Source organism: Dendrobium catenatum, unplaced genomic scaffold (genome assembly GCF_001605985.2).
Source record: "Dendrobium catenatum unplaced genomic scaffold, ASM160598v2 fragScaff_scaffold_123, whole genome shotgun sequence".
NCBI classification, from domain to species: Eukaryota; Viridiplantae; Streptophyta; class Magnoliopsida; order Asparagales; family Orchidaceae; genus Dendrobium; species Dendrobium catenatum.
In genome coordinates this window covers 1,645,914-1,667,298 of record NW_021318585.1, presented here as the reverse complement: position 1 = coordinate 1,667,298, position 21,385 = coordinate 1,645,914, and the positions used below count along the sequence as shown (strand labels likewise).

The following is a 21,385-nucleotide window of genomic DNA, read 5'->3' as shown; positions in this document are numbered from 1 at the left end:
ACGGGCGCGCGGGCAGCCGGCGCGCGGGGGCGGGCAGCGCGGCGGGATTTGAATTTTTTTGAATTAAACGGGTTCGCGGGTTGACCCGGCAACCCGTCGGGTCAACCTGAACCCGACCCGTTTTTTAAACGGGTCAATTTCTTGAACCCGAACCCGACCCGTTTTGAAATCGGGTCGGGTTCAACCCGGATTTTCCGGGTCGGGTCCGGGTCGGATTTTCATGTCGTGTCAAATATTAACACCCCATAGATGCACCTTACTTGGTCGAACACACCCAATTGTGCAAATGAGGATATAATAGATGAAATTGTATTTTCACCGGGTTTCAATTTCTCAGCTTACATCATCCTAAACAACTCAATTGATTTTGCAAACTGGTTTGATTGTGCATAACCCAAATCATTGATGTCCACCAATCGATATCCTTTTTAGGTATATCATTGAAGAGTGGGTGTGCTTAATTCAAATCTTCACATGTAGAATTAATATTAATTAGTGATGAACACATGTAGCAATCCATATCAACATCTCTTGTTACAATTAATGGATGATTCATCCTCCCAAGATTTAAAGATCCAATTTTTGTGCAAGCTGTTAGTGCGCCAACTAGGTTGTTTGCATCCATAGTTTTGAAATGCTCTACCATTTATCTAAAATCATTAAGGATTCTTCATGGAGGTGGTTGTACAGGTACCCAAATGTAATGCTATTCTATGAAAGGCGGCTGCAAGAGTCGGTTAGTGCTGCGCGGATTTGGAAGGCGGGATCGAGCTGGGTTGAATAGTGGGAGGCGTTGATCAGAAGCGAGGAGAGGGGGGCGCATGGGCGGGCTTGCACCGGTCATGTGTAGTGCGAGCAGGGCCGCCGGTCGGTTGCGAGATCATGAACCACGATAAAGTTGCGGATCTAGAGGCGCAAGCAGGGACGGGCATACTTGAGGCACGCAAATTTGGGATCGAGGTCGGTTAGTGTGTGCAGGCCGGAGGCAGAGAAGGTTCGGCAAATCACTCTCCCTCGTCGAAGTCAATATCAAATGGCTAAAGGATAGCGTGTTGGACGGAGGGGATCGAAGGTGAAGATGCTAGTATGGTTGCCGATTTTGATATTAACGAATGAAATTAGAAAGTAAAGTCTATTCCATCAATTGATGCATCCACTTGAGCTTCCCAATGGGCTTCATGGCGTCGAGTGTCGTTGACCTCCCATCTTCTTCGGCGTCGATTGTTGTCGATTTTCCATCTTATTAGGCGTCGATTGTTGTCGACAGCTCATCTTCTTCGACTTCGATCGTCATCGACAGCCCATCTTTTTTGACAGTCTATCATTCTTCACATGCTCCAAGATTTCATACCAACTAATGTCGTAGATCGGCAGAAGAAATAGATCTGCTAGAAGTAATACCTAAAATTGGGAAACAAACTAAGCTCAAACCTTCAAAATATCATAATATTCATTATTCCCCCTTCTTCTTACAATAATATATATATATAAGCTAGGAAGAACATTATAGAAATCATGTAACAAATTTGCAATTTCTATGTAACAAATTTGCAACATACGTACTAAATAAACTTTTCATAAGGAAAACTTTAGCTAAGATGTTCCGCATCACAACTTCTCATTGGAAGCAGTTCTCCCACCCCTCACCACTTCTACACATTTATGGCACTTTTATTATCACTCTTGCTACTTTGGCCAATAGTATATAAAAAAAAAATTATCAAATTGTGTCCAATCATTATTATGTGAACACCAATACAAGTAATCTTAGCATGATCAAGACTAGTTTCTCTTTGCATCTTTATTTTTACATCTGTAGAAGACACTCTATAGGAGGAGTTTGCTTTCGACTAAAATAATATCGTCATGTATAATGGTTGAGGCAAAAAGTGAGTTCAAGTAAAGCACTTGCGTATTACTAAATTTTTTTCTAATTCTCTTATATTATATGGTGTATTTGAATAGCAAACAAAATATGATTAGCATTGCCCTCTTTGCTATCTACTTTTATAGTTGGCCAATTATAAATACCATTCTAAATAATGATACTTATTTTGTTTTAAAAAAATTGACTTTTGTCCTAAATTTTCTATTATATGTTGGATATTTCTTCTTGTATTTAATCTTTTAACATCTTCATTATGTGTGTATGTAGGGCTTTACCTCTCAACAAAAACCCCGAACCATCATGTAGCATATTATAACACATCTATTTTGTTTGAGCAAATTAAATTTCTCATACCATTAAGTCAATACAACAACAACAACATCAAGCCTTTATCCCACTACGTGGGGTCGGCTACATGAATCATTTTTCCTCCATTGTGTCATATTAAAAGTCAATTTCTCTTTAAAATCTAATAAAGAAAGGTCATTCCTAATATTTTCTAACAAAGACTTTTTAGGTCTACCCCTACCTTTCTTAATTGGGAATTATATTGCTGGTTTTGCTGGGGATTCAAAGGCTGTTGATAAGCTGAGTGGTTTTTTGTTGGCTGTTCACCATGGGCTTTCTGCTTGTATTAATTTGGATATTTATAATGTGGTGGTAGAAAGCAATATTACTGTTGACCCTAACATGTTCTTGGCTAAAGACGGTAGCAGCTGTGGGCATTCTCTTTTTTATTTGCGTAGACAAATTATGGGTCTGCTGGAGGTCTTGAACTGCTCTTTTAATGTTATCAACGTGGAGGTTAACTCTGTTTCCCGGGCGTTATCGCTTTTTGGTAGCAGTTTTAATGCTTTTGTTGAGCTCAATTTTGATAATTTAGCTGTGCATATTCAAGGCTTGATTTTCTTGGATAAGTGTAAGGTTCCTTATGTTTTGGGTGGGTAGTTGTTCTGGTTCTGGTTCTGGTTTTTTTGTGGGTTTTTTGGTGTTGGTATTGTGTGGCTGTTTTCTGTTTCTTCTGGTGGTTGTGGTTTTTTCTGGGTCTGCTGGTGGTTGGGTTCTGGAGGTTGGTCTTTGCTGGGTGTGAGTCGTTGGCTCTCTTGTCTTCCTCTTATGTCTGGTCGTTGGAGCTGGTTTCTGTGTTTGCTGAAGTTGGGGTTTAACTCCCTGTTTTGGCTGATGGTGGTGGGGATTTTTCTGATGGGGGTTGATATTTTGAATCTGGGGGATTGGGAGGTTGTTGCTGGCTATCTTTGGAAGGGGGTTTGTTTTGTGCTGATTGGGTTTCCTCTTGGTTGTGATGGCAGCGGCTGGTTGCCTGGGTATACTGGGAGTATCTCCTTTAATTATTTTGATTTCCTGTTTTTCCTTTCCTTCATGATTGTTAGCTTAATCTCTTTTCGAGTACATTTGTTTGCCTGTTTTGCAGGTTTTTGGAGCTGCGCGCTTGTTTTGTGCAGGGTACGTGTGCTGATTGTGAGATTAGGCTGCCTTTTTGGTTCCTTTATTGTGTTTTTTTGGGAACTTAGAATGTTACTAGATTTTTATGTAATTTTTCTTAGTAGGGATTTCAGGCTCTTAGGTTTTCTTTTTTATTTTGACTGTAGCTCTTTGAGCGGTAGTGAGCTAGAAATCCCTTTAAGGACTCTGTAATTTTCCCTTATATTAACACGTAGGCCCGTTGGTGGGTTTCCCCTAAAAAAAAAAAAAACTCGTAAGCCCTATATGAATTTTCTCAACAACAACAAAAAAGAACATCTAAAATGTACCATCCATGACACAGGGCTTAACTTGTTGTTATAAGTCAAAATTAGTAGTAGTTTTAAAAACATTGGTAAAAAAAGTATTATCTTTTTCAAGAACTCTCTATAGCACTTCTCTTGGAACTTTATCATATGCTTTTTCTAAATCAATAAATATCATATGCATATTCTCCTTATTTTCTCTATATTTATCCATCAAACCTTTTAATAAATGTATGGCTTTCATAGTCGACTTACCCGGCAAGAATCCAAATTGATTTTGAGAAACATCAGTATCATGCCGCAGCCTATGCACCATAACTCGCTCCCATAGTTTTAAAGTATGACACATTAACTTAATACCTCTATAATTCGCACAATCAATCATACCATTAAGTCAATATACATTGTTAAATAAAGGCTTAAGCACTATGCTATTTACAAGAAAAAACTCAATATATGAGGAAAATGGTGGGCCAATTTGGCATTTTTTTATGACATGCAATCCAGAGAAGATCATATAAAAAAATATATTAATTTGAGTGAGTGAAAACGACTTTTCTCATTTAAATTAAAGAGGCAGCTTACAAACTTATCTTAACTGCTCGATCTCTTATTGCTTTATTGCAGTATTGTCTTGTTGTATATATGACGTTCCTAAATCAATATTTGCATGAAAACATCTCTCTATATCGCAGGAAAAAATAAGGTCAGATTATATATATTTAGCCAAATGAAAATAAGAATATGTCAATATATGTTCTCGTGATTCTATCCCTAATTTCATAACTATTTTCTTCCTCTAGAGATGATTTACAGATCGAAATATGAATGAATCAGAACATCCTAAAGAATTATCAGCATGAGAGAAACTATTGTTTAAGCTAGCAACACTGAAGAAAGAAAGTGAAGAAAGAAAGAGCGAGGGAGAGAGCATCCAATACTAGTGTAATTTCACGACAAAGAAGCGAAGCTTCCCTTCTAAATCTCCTTCTCACTCTCATCAATGGTACTTTCTTATCCCGAATCCTTCTCTTTTTATCTTTTCCAAAGCCCAACGCTACCAGCTCAGCCCCTCATAAGACCAATAACAGAATCCAAGGCAGCTTTGCTCCCCCCAAAGATGATTTCATGTAGTAAAAGAACCTTAACGTCCTCCACCCTCTCTTATACCACCTTTCCTTCTTTCAAAGACAGAAGCTTCCTTGACAACTGCAGCTGTGGGTCTGCATTCTCCCTTCTTTCTTTCTCTTTCTTTACATTTCCCTAAGACCAATAAAGTTTGGCATTTATGTATAAAACTAATATAATCTATCCTTTTAATAAAAAAAAATAATACGATCATAGCTTATCTGTTTAATTATAACCATGCAAGAACAGCTAATTAACTTTGGCTTTATGTTAAGCTTGCTTAAGATTATTGAGATTAAAGCTTCCTATTGAAACTATCATCGTTTTATTAAAAAAAAAATCTGCGCTGAGTGTTAGATCAGAAGAATGCAGCTCGATTTAAGAAGACAGCTGGGAGTACAGGTTTTGTAGCCTTTTATTTTGAATTAGAAAAGAAAAGTGAATAAAGGAAGAGAGAGATACTATCTGTCGGCCTCTTCTTCTTTCTCCTCTCTTCACTGTCAGTACTACTTGAAAAGCCATACGAGTTCACGATGCGTTTAGGGTCTCTTTCTTCTTCGTTTAGTTATATATGTTTGGTTTTTGAGCTTCCATTGTTTTTAAGCTTTGAATATATCTAGTAAATGTATGAGGGCAACTAACTCAAAAGCAAGCACACCATAAAAGGGCTGTATTTACAAGCAAAAAACAAAGTGTAAAGAGTAAATTAAAGAGGCCCTCAGCACATTTTTAAAGGTTAAATATCATTTAGCTCGCTTCTTGAGGTAATCCTAATTACTCATTTGGCCTCCACAGTTAAACTAATTTGATTTAGGTGAGAGTAATAGTAAGATGTGAGAGCTCCTGATCATAATATCCTTTTTTTTTGCATGATCCAGTAAAAAAACTATTATTTAATCTTATATATCCCTTGTGTTATATTTTTTTTTATCAAATTTTCATTACTTTTATATCAAAATGAATAATTTGCTCATGAAAAATCACATAACAACATGACATTCATGTAAATACATTTATCTAAGATGCATAAGATCAAATAATATATCAACAATATTACCACTTAGTTATTAAGGTTTTTGTGTGTCTTCTATTTGATAAACTATCAAATTAATATCCTTTCCTATTATATATATTCTTCAAGGAAAAAAAATATTATTTTAATAATTTATTAATAAAAATTTGATGACAAAGTAATATAAAGGAGGCAATTGATGTTATTTTTTATATAGTAAATATGCTTAGAATGTTATAATTAAATTTTTTTCTAAGTCTTTATGAGCATATTAATTGCACAAAAAATACATTATCAATTTAATTATATCAAAAATTTAAAGGATATGAATAGGACACAATTATACTCTTTTCACATCATAGATTAAGTCTTGCCTCAGATTGCATTGCTCATCAAAGTGCTTCTTTTATCACGTGCTAGTTGATTCTTTCAATGCATGAAAATCCACATTTAAGCTTTCTAATCACAGTGTTTTCTTATTTAAATCGAGCCTCTGGTCTTTTCTGACATGCTAATTATGCATGGAAAGAAGATTTTTGACTAAGTTATTAACGATAATGAAGAAATTAGTGAAAATATTAATCCAGTAATTTCATTAAACCTCATTCAGATTCAAGATAAAATAAATTAAGAAATTTCATTAATTTGTAATATTCATATCATTAAATATAAATGCATTGTAACACGTACACGACACAAAATAAACCTAATAACTCCAAGCAAAACGCATAATAACTTCTTAATAATATGATTAATCTAATCCAAACAAGAACTTATGGGTTCATCCGCACAACTATGCCAATTAATTATTTTCTTTCAATTCAAGCAGGAAAACTAATCCAAACAAGCATTTAGGTTTCAAAACTAGCTATACTGATCAGTTCTCATGCCATAAATCTAACTGATCATAATCCACCCACAAAAAAATCAACGGCCTTGATTCGATTGATCAAGTTAGCATTTTGCATAGCACACTTGCAGTCCAAAAGTCACTTATTTAAGCATGCAAGGCATCATCATGACCTCATATCATTTTTCTTGCATGAAAAAGAAACAAAAAAGAACAAAAATAAGAAAATTAATTGAGAAGCTCACCCTATCACCCATAAGACAAATTCCTTCCTTGGCTCAATCCACCACCTCTAATCACTGGACTCATCATCTCCTTCGTCAAAACTGGAGCTTTTCTACATTCCTGATCACCTGAAACCATAGGTGTTGCCTCATAAACTTCCATCATGGACTCCATATCCAAGCTTCCATTAATCACAGAAGTAGAAATCTCATGAATTTGTTCACTCTTGCAGCTGTCTTCCTGTCCTGATCCAAACTGATCTTGATCAGTCCAAATCATAGGACTCTTCCCACTTTGATTGCTGTAAAAATCATGCTGCCTTTTCTTCCCTAAGAAGATATTATTATCATTATTTGATCTGAAAAAGCTGGTGTCTTCTTGATGATTCATGTGATGATCAAGCTGATTGTTGTTGAAGAGGTTGATATCTTGCAGGGATGGGAAGGTTATAGCCATGGGGGATGCCATGTCCTTCATGAGGTCTATTTGAATGGAACCATGGCTGTTGAAAGCTTTATATGCATCTGTTGACGATTGCATATTCTCACATGCAGCTAGGGTTTGGCAAGCTTTTTCTAAGATGGATTGCATGTATTTTCCTTGAGCTTCGATTCTCATTTGAAGACTCTTTTGTACCTATATTAGTAGATAATTAATTAGTGCTTATAAGGAGAAAATTTTGATAAGATTTGGTTAATTTGGTAGATTTGTAAAGAACATAATTATGATTATGATTCTGATTTTTTTTTTCTGACTGACCTCTAGTTGTTCATGGAGTCTTCTTTGGACCTCCAGCTGCATCCTTAGTGCTTCTGCTGTCTGTGCGTTTCTGCTGTATAATTTGAAGGGGAATATAAATAAGAGAAAATAAATGAAATGATGTGAGAAAAAAGAGAACATCTTCTATTGTTTTGTAACGCAACATGCAAAGAATTATAGATAAATAATTTTTTTATTAACATGCAAAACTAATCAAATAAATAATAAAAAAAATTTATCTTGTCCTAAAATATGAAGAGTACTACATATCCTGAGCTAAGTTTGTATTTTTACCAGATAAAATAAAAATAAAAAAGAAAAATCTGGTGCAACTCACTCAGTCATGGATCTGCCCATAGTCCCAGAGGAAGATGCTCCAATTCTTTGCATATCTAGAGCTGCCGTTGTGATCATAGTTCATAAAATTTTATATTAATAAAGTTGATTAATTTACGAGACAAAGAATAATTCTATGAAATTAGCATCGATCAAGCTAGCTAGCTAGCTAGCTTTCTATATGATCAAGCTCTCTCACCATCCTTGGAATGATCGTTGAAATCCTTGTGTGGTTGCTTCCCAAGCCTAAATTTCTACACATAATTGATCATGAAGATATAAGGAGCAAAAAGAATTGGCTGAAAACCTCAAAGAAGTGGAAGACTGAAATGAAAGATCAAAACTATTTGCATGTTTCTGCATCCAAGTACCTGAAGATGGCTTTTAAGGTGATAGAGTGTAAGACCCTTCACACCCATAACCCTCATAATTGTCTTTGGCGTGGCCTCTACAAAATCAAACACAAGAGAAATTATTATAATTGAAGATCATCAGAGATCCAAGAAGGAGGAAGAAGGTCATGAGTAGATGACAGAACTGTCAGGGCCGCCGAGCTGAGTGACAGCATCGACGAACCGGTCATGGAGCTCGACGGTCCACCGGAGACGAGGCTTAGGGTCGGTCGTAAGAACGAGGCCTGAGTCACCTTGCACACATGACAAAGGCCCAGCTTCATGTGAATTCATAGTTGGCTTCTTTGAAGGGAACATTCTCTCTTCTATCTTTATCTCTCTTTCTATCTCTAGCTGCTTATATCTTTCTTTCTAAGCTGCTATAGATCTTGGAAGAGATTCAAGAACAAAGGATGGCATATATGAAGGAATAGGGTGCGTTTCCTTTCCAAAGAGATTATGGTTTCATGAGAGCTGAGATCAGTAGTCTCTCTCTCTCTCTCTCTCCTCTCTTCTTCCACTCTCTCCACCACACTCAAATGCCTCTCTTTTAGTCTTCTCTCTCTTGTAAAGAAAGTATGGTTATTCTATGCCTGAAATAAAGGTCACACCAACTTATAATTAATAAGTTCTAACCCTACTTTCGCAAAGAAAAAAATACATTTATTTTGCACTTCTTAAATAATTTGCAGTGCTTCTTTTTAATATATACATATTCTTCGTGCGTGACAATTGACAAATACATTTTGAATTTTTCTGCTGCCGTTTGCTCAGATCCTTTTTTGTCTTAAATATGCCAATTCAAATGGCAATATATCCTTTTTTTTTTTTTTTAAATCTTATATATACCAGTAAGAACTCAGGCTGAGCAATTTCTCATATGAATTTTTTTTCTCTTTAGAAGAATAAGCATTTTAACTATTTTTTTTTTCAGAAATAACTTCCTTTTTTCTATCATATTTAAAATTATGCATTTCACAATTCCATTTACGTACCTATCCTCAAAAAAGAGATTGGTTCCGTCTCTCTCTCTGTGCAATATATATATACTGACAAAGAAGAAGCTAATGAGTAAAAAACAAATATATCAAGTGGATGCGCTATGAGAAGTAAATCCGAATGGGGACAATAAGTGTTTCAATAGACAACTCAAAATTAGAGTTAATTTGGATAAAAAAGAATTGTGTAGTCCTCAATTGGGAAGGAATGTAATAGTACTTGTTTTGTATTTAGTAATAATATAGAGCAATGATATAGAGAACTTTTCAATGAATTGCATGGCTCACAAAAAAAATTCTAATATATTGCAGAGGGGGTTGAAAAAAAGATGAACTTTTCCACAAAGATCTAATATTTTTGGAAGCATTGCGTCATGGATATCAAAAAAAGGGTTGACCTTGGTAAGAAGATGATAAGAGTAAATGTTGATTTGGGGAATAAAGTTGTTGGATCACTGCTTATGATAGAGCTCAAACATTAATTATGTCATAGTAGTAATTGACTTGATCACCAATGACATGGGCGGATCCCCATATAACCTTTTGCCCACCCTAAAAAAAAAAAAATCTTTATGAAGGTTAATTTAGAGTTTTGATCCCTCTAAAAAAATATTTTAATTGCCCGTCATTTAGGAAGAGAAAGAAGCATTGATTGAAGACACCACAAAAAGGTAATGTAATTACTTTATAATTTGTATAAAGTATGAGTGAAACTTTATCCAATGAAAAAATGTGTATTATGATTTATAAGTTGAGTTTAAAAGGAATTCTAAGAAATAAGAGAAAAAAATTATAATTTGTATACAAATTAATCTTATTTTTTGTTATACAAATAAATCTTATTTTTAATTGATTTATGATTTGTGCATGAGCTATTCTTAAATCCATTAAATATTATGCATAATTTATGGTTTAATTATCCCTTTTTTTCTTAAGTTAGATAACATTAAGCTTTTTTATTATTATTTTTCTCTAAGTTAGGGTCTAGCTTCAGCATAACGTATATGATTATACTCTATCTTATATTATTATTAAAATCAATATTAAATTGAAAGATAAACTGTACAATTTTCTCTTATAAATTTGATAGTATATTTATGTTGGTTAAATTATTTTAAAAATTTATTTATTTTATTATTACTATTTAATGTTATTAATTTATTTATTTTTTTCATTATTATTGTTGTTGTCTAATTAATTAAATTTTGTCCGCCCTAAAAAAAGAAGTTGGATCCGCCCCTAATCCAATGAATTAAAAAAAAGATTGACTTATGAACCATGAAAAGGATTCTTCCATTTCTCGACCATTTGATTATATTTTTAACTTAGGTGAATCAATTAGGCCAATCATAGGTAGGATGATTCAATCATTTTTCAATTAAGTAATTAACACCTGTTGACATCTAACTCTTGACGATCACCACCTCCCTTTAATTATTTTGTGTGAACGCTGAACGCCCTTTGGAGACCAACCAGAATGCGCCACGTACGTACGTCACCCGTGCACTCGGTACCGCTCGATACTACTAACGTGACGCATTCTGGTTGGTCTAGCTCTGGACGGCGTTCTGCATTCGTTCTATGCACAGAATAATTTCTCCTTCATTTGCCAACATCAATGATATATGTCATCTACCACCCCTCATTGATGTTTCAAGCTTTCAACACTCTTGACTACCACTTCATGACATTCAATATTAGAGTTCTTATAATGCATTCTCACATTTTTTAATCTATCTTCATACTAAAGTTAACATAATAATTTTCAATAGGGCTTAGACCTATAGTGTTTCCTTTTACAAAATATGTAGGTAAGAACATTTTGTCATTTGTATGTATGTGTCATCTTTCATCTGTCTGTTTCCACAGGAGATTTTTATGTAAGTTAAGATATAAATTTAAATCTATATCATAATGTTATATGAAATAATTCACATCACCTTATTTTGTTTTCCTAACATCTTAAAATAAATATCATCTTATATATATATTTTGATGCTACAAAAAGTTTACAAGATATATATTTTTAAAAAACTTCTCCTAAATGAATTTCTTATAATACATATATATATAATGATTGAAGAATGAAGCAATATATATTTGGAAACTTTTGAGTCAATTAAGACCGACCCGAACACACATCATATGCGTAAATTTTGAACTCAAGACCTTTTGGTTGGTAGCTAAATCTCTTGCCAACTGATCAAGATGAGCTGCTTAATGTAGCAATATATAAAGCAATGAAATGAAAAGAGATTGGTCTATAAATCCAATAGATGCAAAATGTTCAACATATTATTGAGAATTATTAGACATATATTTATCTCCATAAATATACTATAAGAAGGTACAAAATGCCTCTGATCTTAATCCAACATTTTTTCTCAGGAGATTGTGCTAATTCCTCCTCCTGTTCATCCAGAAAGTCCACAATGAACCCTCTTTCACTCCATATTTTATGAACCCAGGCATGAAGAACACAATTAGATGCTTCAGATGCATGAAGAAATGAAATAAAATGAAAAGAGCTATCCCTTCACGTGTACGAGAGCATATTAGTTACTTAGGCTTCATTTGAGGCAACTTTCTTATTATTTTTAAAATAATTTTTTAGTACAAAACTATTTTAAACTAATTTTTATGTACTAAAAAACTGTTGTAGAAAATAATAAGAAAGATGCCTCTGACAAAACCTTATTATAGCGGGTTGACTATTTTGTGGATACTTTCAATTTTTTTTTTTTTTAGTTTTCTTCGTTTCTTTTCATTTGGCATTAAGTTTTGCACCCTTTTGTATTTTAATTTTTTTAGTAATGAAGATATTTCCTTTTTGCATTGAAAATTTTATTTTTTCAACAATATGTGTTGATGGCTTGTTATATATATATAGAAGAAGAGAATAATATATAAGAAAGTGGTGAATCATTATTGTATATATAATATAGTAACTCTTAAATTAAAATTATAAATGTGTTAGTTTAATGTACATCGAAGAGCATTATTGTGTAGAAATTAATATATTTAATATAATACTATAAATATTGTATTAATTTAATGTGTATCAAAGAGCATTATTAATTGTATGAAATTAATGTCACATCTTAATTAGTTGATTAGTAAAAATACTACTCAAATAAAAATAAATAACCACTTTTATTTTAATTGAGCCACCTAAATAATGCATTTCAAATAATTTTTTTATAGATTTATTTGATGTGTGGGGGGACCTTTAATTTTGAGCTTCTCTCTTCTTTCTTCTTTGTAGTGAGAGAGAGAGAGAGAGAGAGAGAGAGAGAGAGAGAGAGAGTCTATACATGTCTTGGGTAGTATGATAATTTTGACATTTATTTTGATGATTTGTATAATGGTAAAATTTGTATTGCAAATATGATATGTGTTTGCCATATGTATTCTAATAGGCACCTTCATGAACACATTATCATAACATATCGATAAGAAATATGCTCAATCATTTTTTAATCTCATTTTCATATGCCTGCATTATCGATGTTTGGTCATTCTTAATAGTGTTTCTTGTTTATAAAAAATATCATTTGAATCTCGAATAGTTTGACCTTACGACAAGTCGTTTCAACAAATCTATGTATAACAAAAGTGAGGAGAAAATTAACAATGATGACTGTGTCACGAGCATGAGGGCAAAGTCATTATGATTTATGCCTCTGATGTGAGGAAAGGGGAAGGGATGAGATCATGGAAATGACAATTTCTTGTCAGATTGACGAATTTATTTTGGTTGTCAACAAATTTTACCCGTTAAATGATATATATATTTTGGGCAAAATTTTATGGTCACTGATGTGAAACATAATTAGCTAAATAAGCCCTTAGGAATAACTTATATAAGTTTGTTATATGCATTCTAGAATGTTATTCCTAGCATATAAATATAGCTATTGTAGTAGGAAAAATGAAATGATGAATATATATATCTTTTGAAGCTTTAAGCTTATGTTTATTCCCTAGATTGGGAATTCCTTCTAGCATATTCGATTCTTTCGTCGATCCACTATATCAGTCACTGTTGTATCAGTCGTTTCATCAAAATTACCTATAAAAAATTATCGTCATTTCATTGTGCATCAAGCGGACGACTAATTTATTTCTAAAATCATTTTTGGAAATTCAAGCATATAAAATAGTGCTAATATGTTTTATTTGCATGATTAATAAAAGGTTCTTGAGCCAAATTTATATGAAAATCTTTCATATCCACTAAAGGCCTATGGTGGAGTAGCTCTATATTTAAACTTGAATTGCCTTTATGCTTAGCTTTATTATACTATAAAAGTAAAGAATGGCTTGGGCCTTTTGGCTGCCATCTCTTGTATTTTCCACGAAGGTTCATCAATATGTCATTTATGTAAATAATATGATAAATTAATAATGACTAGATTGATGCATGTAATTAATAGAAATTAGTTAGCTCGTGTCTTTTATTATAAAGTAAAGATAAGTTTTAATAGTTATAGATTTTTTATTATTTTTCAAATATTCTCTCTCTCTCTCTCTCACTCACACACACAAACATATATAATTTATATTTCCGTGATATTCACGTCTCTAATGCTTTATTGGGATTGTTTTTTGTCATTATTTTTTTTAAAAAATTTATATTATAAAGTTGATGTAGAAAACGGTAAGAAAGTTGTCCCAAATAAAATTTAAAGTTTCGTTTGTGAAAAATTTCTTATTGCTTTCTAAAACAGCTTTTTAATACGAAATTTTTTTTAACTAGAAATCTTTGTAAAAATAAACTGCTTTCGAAGTAATAAGAAATCTGTCCCAAACGAAGCCGGGCGGTTTTTTATTGTTTTGTAAAACTATTTTTTAGTATAAAAATTCTTGAAAGTGGAGAAGAAGCAGTGGTTTAAAGTTGTCCCAAATGAAGCCTAAGGCTTTGTTTGAGACATCTTTTTGTTGCTTTCTAAAACAGCTTTGTAGTACAAAAATTTCATGAATTAGAAAATTTTATACTAGAAAGCCGTTTTGGGAAGATGTACGAAACCTGTCACAAACGAAGCCTAAGTTTTTGGTAGCTTTTGGAAGTTTTTAATTTTTATTTTTTTAATGCATGGTCTCTATGATCCAAATCAACATGAAAAGTTGATCTAATTTGCAATAATAATAGAAAGGATAAATTATAGGAATGGAGATTTATTCCTATAAAATCCACGTGCAAAGAGGATGTTTGTCACCTTTTGACAAAGATTGCAAAGTTAGAAATTAATTAATTTTTAATTATATTAATATCCGCATCATATCAAGGAGATGCATGTTAGCTTAGATTTTAAGCACACTTTTGTGGTTTCTCTTTAAAAATGATTCTCTATATAAAATATCTCATTTTATTCGTTTTGAAGAGGAATTTGTATAAAACTCTCTTTATTTCTTTCTTGTATTGAAAAGAATGCAAGTTTTAAATTTATAGATAATATCCACAAATTTTAAGAGCTTTAGCAAATAGAAATATTCGTTAAGCTATTTAAAGACCTTACAGATACAACAACATCAAGCCTTAATTTATTTCGCTATCTGGGATGAGATACATAAATCCTCTTTCTTCATTGTGTCCTTTCAAGAGTCAAATTCTCATTTAAATCTAATAAAAAAATATAATACTTTCTAATAAAAAAAAATTGGTCTATTTTTTACATTTCTTAACATAGGCCAATTCTAATACATCTCTCCTACTCGAGTCATCGAAAGACTGATATTTTATGTGACCAAATCATCTATGACAACTCTATCTATCTAATACTATAAATATAGGTATAATTAAATTTCTTTCAACCCCTTAATTCTCATAAAATTTGGAATGAGTTAGATGTTAATATTATAGTTTTTTTATCTTTTTTGAAATTTAAAGATCTATTTGTGATTTTATGAATTTTATTTGCTTGACTAGTTAGTATTTCAACAATCCATGCATACAAAAGTTTGGATTTGTGACAACCAATCTCAAAAAAACACGTGGCTATCTATTTATTTTAAACATTAGAAAATTGAACTGAAAATATATTAGAAAAAAAAAGTATAGATAAGCATAACTTTAATATTCATTTCTAGCCTATTCTTATTTTAATTATTTAGTTTTACACAACATTTTGGGCTAATGTGTAAGTTTGATTTTCCTCAATTATGTTGATTTTATATAATTTTAAAAAAAAATTATACTCCAACCATTCTGTTTAACATTACAACCCAAACAAAACTAAAAAGTGAGATTCAATAAGGGTTAAAGATTTCTTTAGTGTATTAATATATAATAATAATATTATTATTATTAGTAGTAGTATATTATTATTACAATAATAATAAAATATCAAACAAAAATGAAATAATTAAAAAAAAGAAATAAAATGAAGATTGGTAATGAAAATTGTTATATCATAATATCCTAACAAAAAATGTCAAAATAAATATCAAAATATTTAAATATATTTTAAAATAATATAATATCAATTATTTATATGCCAAGTATATCTCATCCTAATCAAAATTTTGATAGGAATATTATTATATGATTTTTTTCTCTATTCAAATATCAATCTCCAAAGCATAGTACTAATCTTATTCCGTTTTATAAAGTTGATTATTAAGCTCTTATAAGAAAAATAACTTAGCTGTTATGATCGTAAGAAATAATTTGCTATCACAAATTTCTAAAAAGCTATGAAAAAGCAATAAAAAAGCAATATCCAAACAAAACTATTATTGTTATATGATTAATAAAAAAAAAAAATGAAGTACCCAAATAGATCCTCCATTTCACTATTTCTTATTCATACAATTACAGGCTCTAATATATATATATATATAAGCACAGAAATGTTTTTAACATAAAAAGGAAAGGATGGAGAAAATATGGGAAAAAATGGATTGGGGTTGCACTGAAGTAAAAACCTTATGCTCAGCTCCATAAAAGACAAATCTCTCCATAATTTGATCCTTCAGACTGATAGTTACCTGCAAATGTCCAGATTTTTCAGAATCAGCAATAAGAAGAAATTAAATATTTATATATTATGCCTATAAGCTGTTTTAATTCTCCTTGTCAAGTGGATTATGGGCTTATTTTCTCTGTAAAGAGACCTGCTTTCCCTATACTAGTCAAGTTATTGGAGTGCACTTCCAAAAATTATTCTGTGCGGACACTAGATGCAGCTCTACATCCGGATGCCACGGTACCGAGCGGTACCGAGCTACGGTACAATAAAAGAATGACGTGGTGCATTTTTATTGATCTCCGGATGGCGATCGGTGTCCGCATAGAATAATTTTTTTCAATAAAGGATAATAAACGAGTAAAAACTTCATGATCATCAAGTCATTTTGAGATAAACGTAATAGATGACTAATCAATCAAAACACATTGCACCTATCTCAAATAAAATTTGACGATTATAAAGCTCATTTTAACTAAGAATTCGTTTGGGACGGCTTTTTTACTGTTTCTTAAAACAACTTTTTAGAACAAAAATTAAAAAATTTTATACTAAAAAGCTGTTTTAAATAGTAAGAAAATCATCCCAAACAAAGCTTAAATTTTTTTTGGAATATGTTGATTTAAATTTGCTCATGGACACATGAAATCAAGATTAATGATATTAAACTTCAGCTAATCCATGGTGGACAACAACATATACGGTGCTGAAAAGACAAATAAGAATAATTATGTGACTTGGATTAGCCCAGTTATGCATTGGAAATTTGGAACAAGGACAGAAGCTACCAAAATACAAGGAAGAAAAATAAATAGAATCAGCTGCACAATAGGAGCAGCAAATTTTGATTACCATCAACGAGATTAGTCTTATTTCAAAGCTCCTAAATGTTTCCAAAGCACACATATTTGAGCTGCAGCCACATTATGTAAAAACAAAAAAGTTAATACTTGAACTGGCGATTTTTTATGATAAATAAAACGATGTAGAATACTTACCTCCATATATTCATCCATGCCATATTTGGAGCCTTCTCGTCCAAGGCCAGACTGCTTGACACCTCCAAATGGTGCAACCTATAAAAAAGAATATAGTAATATTTATGGAAATTTAACGGCTACTACATAAAGTTCTACACTTGATCATTTACCTCAGTAGATATTAAGCCTTCATTAACTCCAACAAGCCCATATTCAAGTGCTTCTGATACACGCCATGAACGAGGTATGCATTGAGTAAATATGTAAGCAGCCAGACCTGCAGGAACCCACAAACAGATATCACTCACAGATCCTGATTGAACACAACAACTTGCATGCAAATGCCCACCCCAAACAAAAAATATTAAATATTTAGATGGGATATTTTGAAGTATTTTGAATATTTTGGGTATTTTGTCCCCTCTCAAAAATCTTTTTTGCCCTAATTTTATCAATCCTAAGTGTTTTTGCCCATTCCCCATAAAAAAATTTTTTTTTTTTGTCCACCCTGAAAAAAGAAACTGGATCCGCCTTGGCTGTAGTCTATATTATAAGCTTCCACATAAGACTATATTAGAATAACAAGCTCATAGACATTTATTACGTGCTCACTACAATCTAAAGAGTACCAGCATTTGTGTCATTTGCTATGCGAATAGCCTCGTCTTCAGTTTTAAAGCGCAAAAGAGGAGCAACTGGACCAAATACTTCCTCCCTGTAAAGAATAAAATTGAGAACTGAGAAGTAAACTATATGAATCATTAACCATGCAATAATTTCTGGCTTAAAGTTTATTTCAGAATTAGATTTTACATCCATATACACTTGCTTCGTGACTTCCTTTCTGTTGCTCCTTATCACAATAACACCGGAATTGTGAGTTAATAGTAAAAGATTACAAACAACCTGAAAAAAATCAAGGAGAGGTCATCTTGGTGACAGAATTGGTTCAGATTGGGATGGAGGCTTCCACTTTCTTCATGGTGGAAGAAGAAAACAGCAATCTTGAAGAAAAGAATTAAGTTTATGGATATCCAGAAGGACAGCAGTTTTCTGCAGGGGGGAACAGCGGGAAATACTCAGACGTGGGCTGGCGAGGAGGAGAAACAGGTGGCGGCAGGCTGCTAGCAGCTATGGAGGAAGAGCCGGAGAAGGAGGGCTGCTGCTGCTATTGAGGAAGTGCGGCTGAAGGCTGCTGGTTGTTGTGGAGGAGGAACCGACAAAGGAGGCAATCACCACTTGGAATGAATTCCAAGATACAGGAAATGCAATAAAGTGTTGAAACAAACACGTCAAAACAAAAAAAAAAGAGGAAATTTAAGCAACGCGCGCGTTGGCGCGGCACGTCACTTGAATGGCCAAATAACCTCCGCTTGCCAAATGGACTGCGCAGTTGCAATCAAGTCATCAGATTCGCTTAAGAGGGAACTTCAATGGAATATTAATGAGTAATTACATTGATTGGAATGCAAACATTAATGAGCGAGTTCACTATAAAAACAATGGGTCGTCTTCAAAGGACAACGAAAGATTTGTAACATTCAACATAACTCATATATAAGTAATAATCAACAAAGATTGTAGAGAATATGGTGCCTCGCTTGCAGACAATAATGAAAGGCAAGATGAGTGCAATGTATGTCATAATTCATTCACAAAAAGAAGGTAGAAGATGCACAATGAATACAACAACCTGCATATGTACTTTGCCCATGAGCGATGAAATTAAAATGGCATATCACATTCCCTTAGTCAGACAAGGGTCAAGGACATGCAGTGAGTACCATTTCTTATGAGCATATGTAGAAGACTCGTGGTATGCGGAATGATTCGCCTAAGGGTACGAACACTCATGCCGCCCATAGCAACCCATTTACAAGTAGCTTGTAGGGGATAAGCTCTCCGTGTACACAAATGACGAATAATGAAATTAAAACTTGGAACGTTCCAATCAAATCAATCTGCAAGCAAAAATCAAATAAAAAATATGATATGAAGCATCCTATAAATGTTGAAGGTTCTCAGGTCAATTGGGATGCAAATATCAACGGCCTTCATTGTCGTGGAAGAAAGATCATAGATCGCCGAAGGAGGATGTTGACCTGTATACTAAATCCAAGGGAAACAAAAAAAAAAAAAAAAGAGAGAGAGAAGTTCAAAATCATACCTTGTCCATTGGATCCTCGAATCCAGCCGCAAAACCCACCGAAATCTCGCCGAGGTTCTGTCCAAAAATCCCGTAAAATCCTGTAGCTCAGCGCCGCTTATGTCTCGATCGGAAAATCCTGCCTAAATCCCGCGACCTGCCTCGCAGAACGATCCCGATCGTTGTTAAATAGCAGGGCAAATAGAGTCTTCGGCTGCTGCTTCCTTCTGTCCGATTCCACACAGCTCGCTATCCTCTCCACATACGATCGCTGCTCTTTCACACGCTGAATCCCTCTGCTCTCGTCGCTTCCACACACGAACTCCATCTCTCCAACACACGAGAATCCCCCTCCTCCGACTCTTCCTCCCGTCGCTACTCATACGAAGCTCCGTCCAACCTCGCTCCTCCGGCGTCCCTTCCCTGTCGAATCGGAGGCTCCGAACTTTCGATCGGAACCAACGACGGGAGTCGCTCGCTGTGACGTTAACTTTCTCCCTTTCACGAGGCTTCTTCGGCTCCTTCACGGCAGTTCGACTTCGCTCCCTCCGACCTCCACCAAACCGAAATCTCCTTCCTCCTCTCTACCCGAGCCGCTGATTCCGATCTCCAGCCGACTCCTCCAGACCGAGCTCCCATCTCCTCTGCTTCCCGATTTCTCCCAAGCTCCAGCCACACCTCCAGCCATCCCGTCGATCCATCTCCGACCTTTACCCGACCCCGTCGACCTCCTGTCCGTGCCGACTCCACACACGAACAGAGAGAGAGAGAGAGAGAGAGAGAGAGAGAGAGAGAGAGAGAGAGAGGAAGATAGGCCTACCTCCTCCCTTGCTAGCCGACTCCATCTCCTCCCGATCCTTTTTTCCCTTTGTGTCCGATCGGAAGCCAAGACAGAAGCTTGCTGTGAAGGTAACCTCTCCCTTTCACGCACGATCTTCGGCCAAATCCAGTAATATCGCCGAGTAGAGAGGAAGGGAGAGATATAGATTTTAATTAAAATTAATGATTATTAATTTTAATTAGAATTTATATTAATTATATTAGTTATAATGTGTCCGATCGGAAGCCAAGACAGAAGCTTGCTGTGAAGGTAACCTCTCCCTTTCACGCACGATCTTCGGCCAAATCCAGTAATATCGCCGAGTAGAGAGGAAGGGAGAGATATAGATTTTAATTAAAATTAATGATTATTAATTTTAATTAGAATTTATATTAATTATATTAGTTATAATTATTCTAATTGATTATATTATTATAATTAATTATAGATAATACTAATTAATTAATTTTAATTAAAAAATTATTTTAATTAATCATAATTAATTAACTTTAATTATTGATTTAATTATAATTATTAGAATTAATTATGATTAATTTTAAGTAATTAATCATAATTAATTTTAATTAATCTCATGGCCGCCAATGTGAGGGAGCAAACCTCGATAGGATCTAACAATGTAGCTTGTAAGGGGATAAGCTCTCCCGTGTATCATCAATGACGAATAAAATGCACTTAACATCGGAACTTCGTTCCACTATATCAAATCAATCTCAGCAAAATCAAATAAAGAAATATGATATGAAGCCTATAATGTTGAAGGCTCTCTTATTTGTGATCGAATTGGGGATATGCAAATACAATTCCGGCCTTCCGTATACCATTGCCGGTGGAAGTAAGATCATAGTAGGTCCGCTCGAAGGTAGACAAGAGGTAAAGAAATAGCGGGACCCATGAGCGCAGACAAAGCCCTCGGCCCATATAAGAGAAAGAAGAAAGAAGAAGAAGAATGGGATCGAAGATCACGAACTCCGTGCGGTAGCTTGCCGATTTGGAGAGAGAGCGGAATGTCGCGATAGTCCACTTGTGGATTCTGAGACGGTTGATTTTTGGCCAGATACTCTGGTTCAAAGAGCTGACTTATTGTCTGGTAGCGACAATTTGACCCATGGCCAGG

At 33.9% G+C, this 21,385-nt stretch overlaps 2 protein-coding genes across 2 annotated transcripts in view; both read right to left on the bottom strand.

Moving 5' to 3' along the window:
- Window positions 1-6,684: 6,684 nt before the first annotated feature.
- Window positions 6,685-8,918, bottom strand: LOC110098416 (myb family transcription factor APL). The gene is made up of 6 exons (XM_020825247.2): window positions 8,485-8,918; window positions 8,318-8,394; window positions 8,146-8,200; window positions 7,948-8,008; window positions 7,611-7,683; window positions 6,685-7,487 (listed from the first exon to the last, which is right to left on the bottom strand). Exons 1-6 carry the CDS (start codon window positions 8,654-8,656, stop codon window positions 6,876-6,878), a joined length of 1,050 nt encoding a protein of 349 aa, XP_020680906.1. The 5' UTR covers window positions 8,657-8,918; the 3' UTR covers window positions 6,685-6,875.
- A 7,189-nt stretch (window positions 8,919-16,107) lies between these two features.
- Window positions 16,108-21,385, bottom strand: part of LOC110098431 (succinate-semialdehyde dehydrogenase, mitochondrial) — a 54,075-nt gene continuing 48,797 nt past the window's right edge. The window contains exons 17-21 of the mRNA XM_020825266.2: window positions 17,914-17,999; window positions 17,455-17,561; window positions 17,303-17,380; window positions 17,157-17,217; window positions 16,108-16,326 (exon numbers count right to left, since the gene is read on the bottom strand). Coding sequence (XP_020680925.1) covers window positions 17,188-17,217; window positions 17,303-17,380; window positions 17,455-17,561; window positions 17,914-17,999 — 301 coding nt within the window. The 3' untranslated portion in view covers window positions 16,108-16,326; window positions 17,157-17,187. The remainder of the gene's footprint in view (window positions 16,327-17,156; window positions 17,218-17,302; window positions 17,381-17,454; window positions 17,562-17,913; window positions 18,000-21,385) is intronic.

What these genes read in the sequence shown, in the direction of transcription:
- LOC110098416 (XM_020825247.2), bottom strand. Translation starts at nt 8,656, where the DNA reads ATGTTCCCTTCAAAGAAGCCAACTATGAATTCACATGAAGCTGGGCCT. An exon ending in TCAGCTCGGCGGCCCTGACA is followed by an intron (nt 8,395 to 8,484) that starts GTTCTGTCATCT and finishes TTGATTTTGTAG; the next exon opens with AGGCCACGCCAAAGACAATT. An exon ending in ACCTTAAAAGCCATCTTCAG is followed by an intron (nt 8,201 to 8,317) that starts GTACTTGGATGC and finishes AATTATGTGTAG; the next exon opens with AAATTTAGGCTTGGGAAGCA.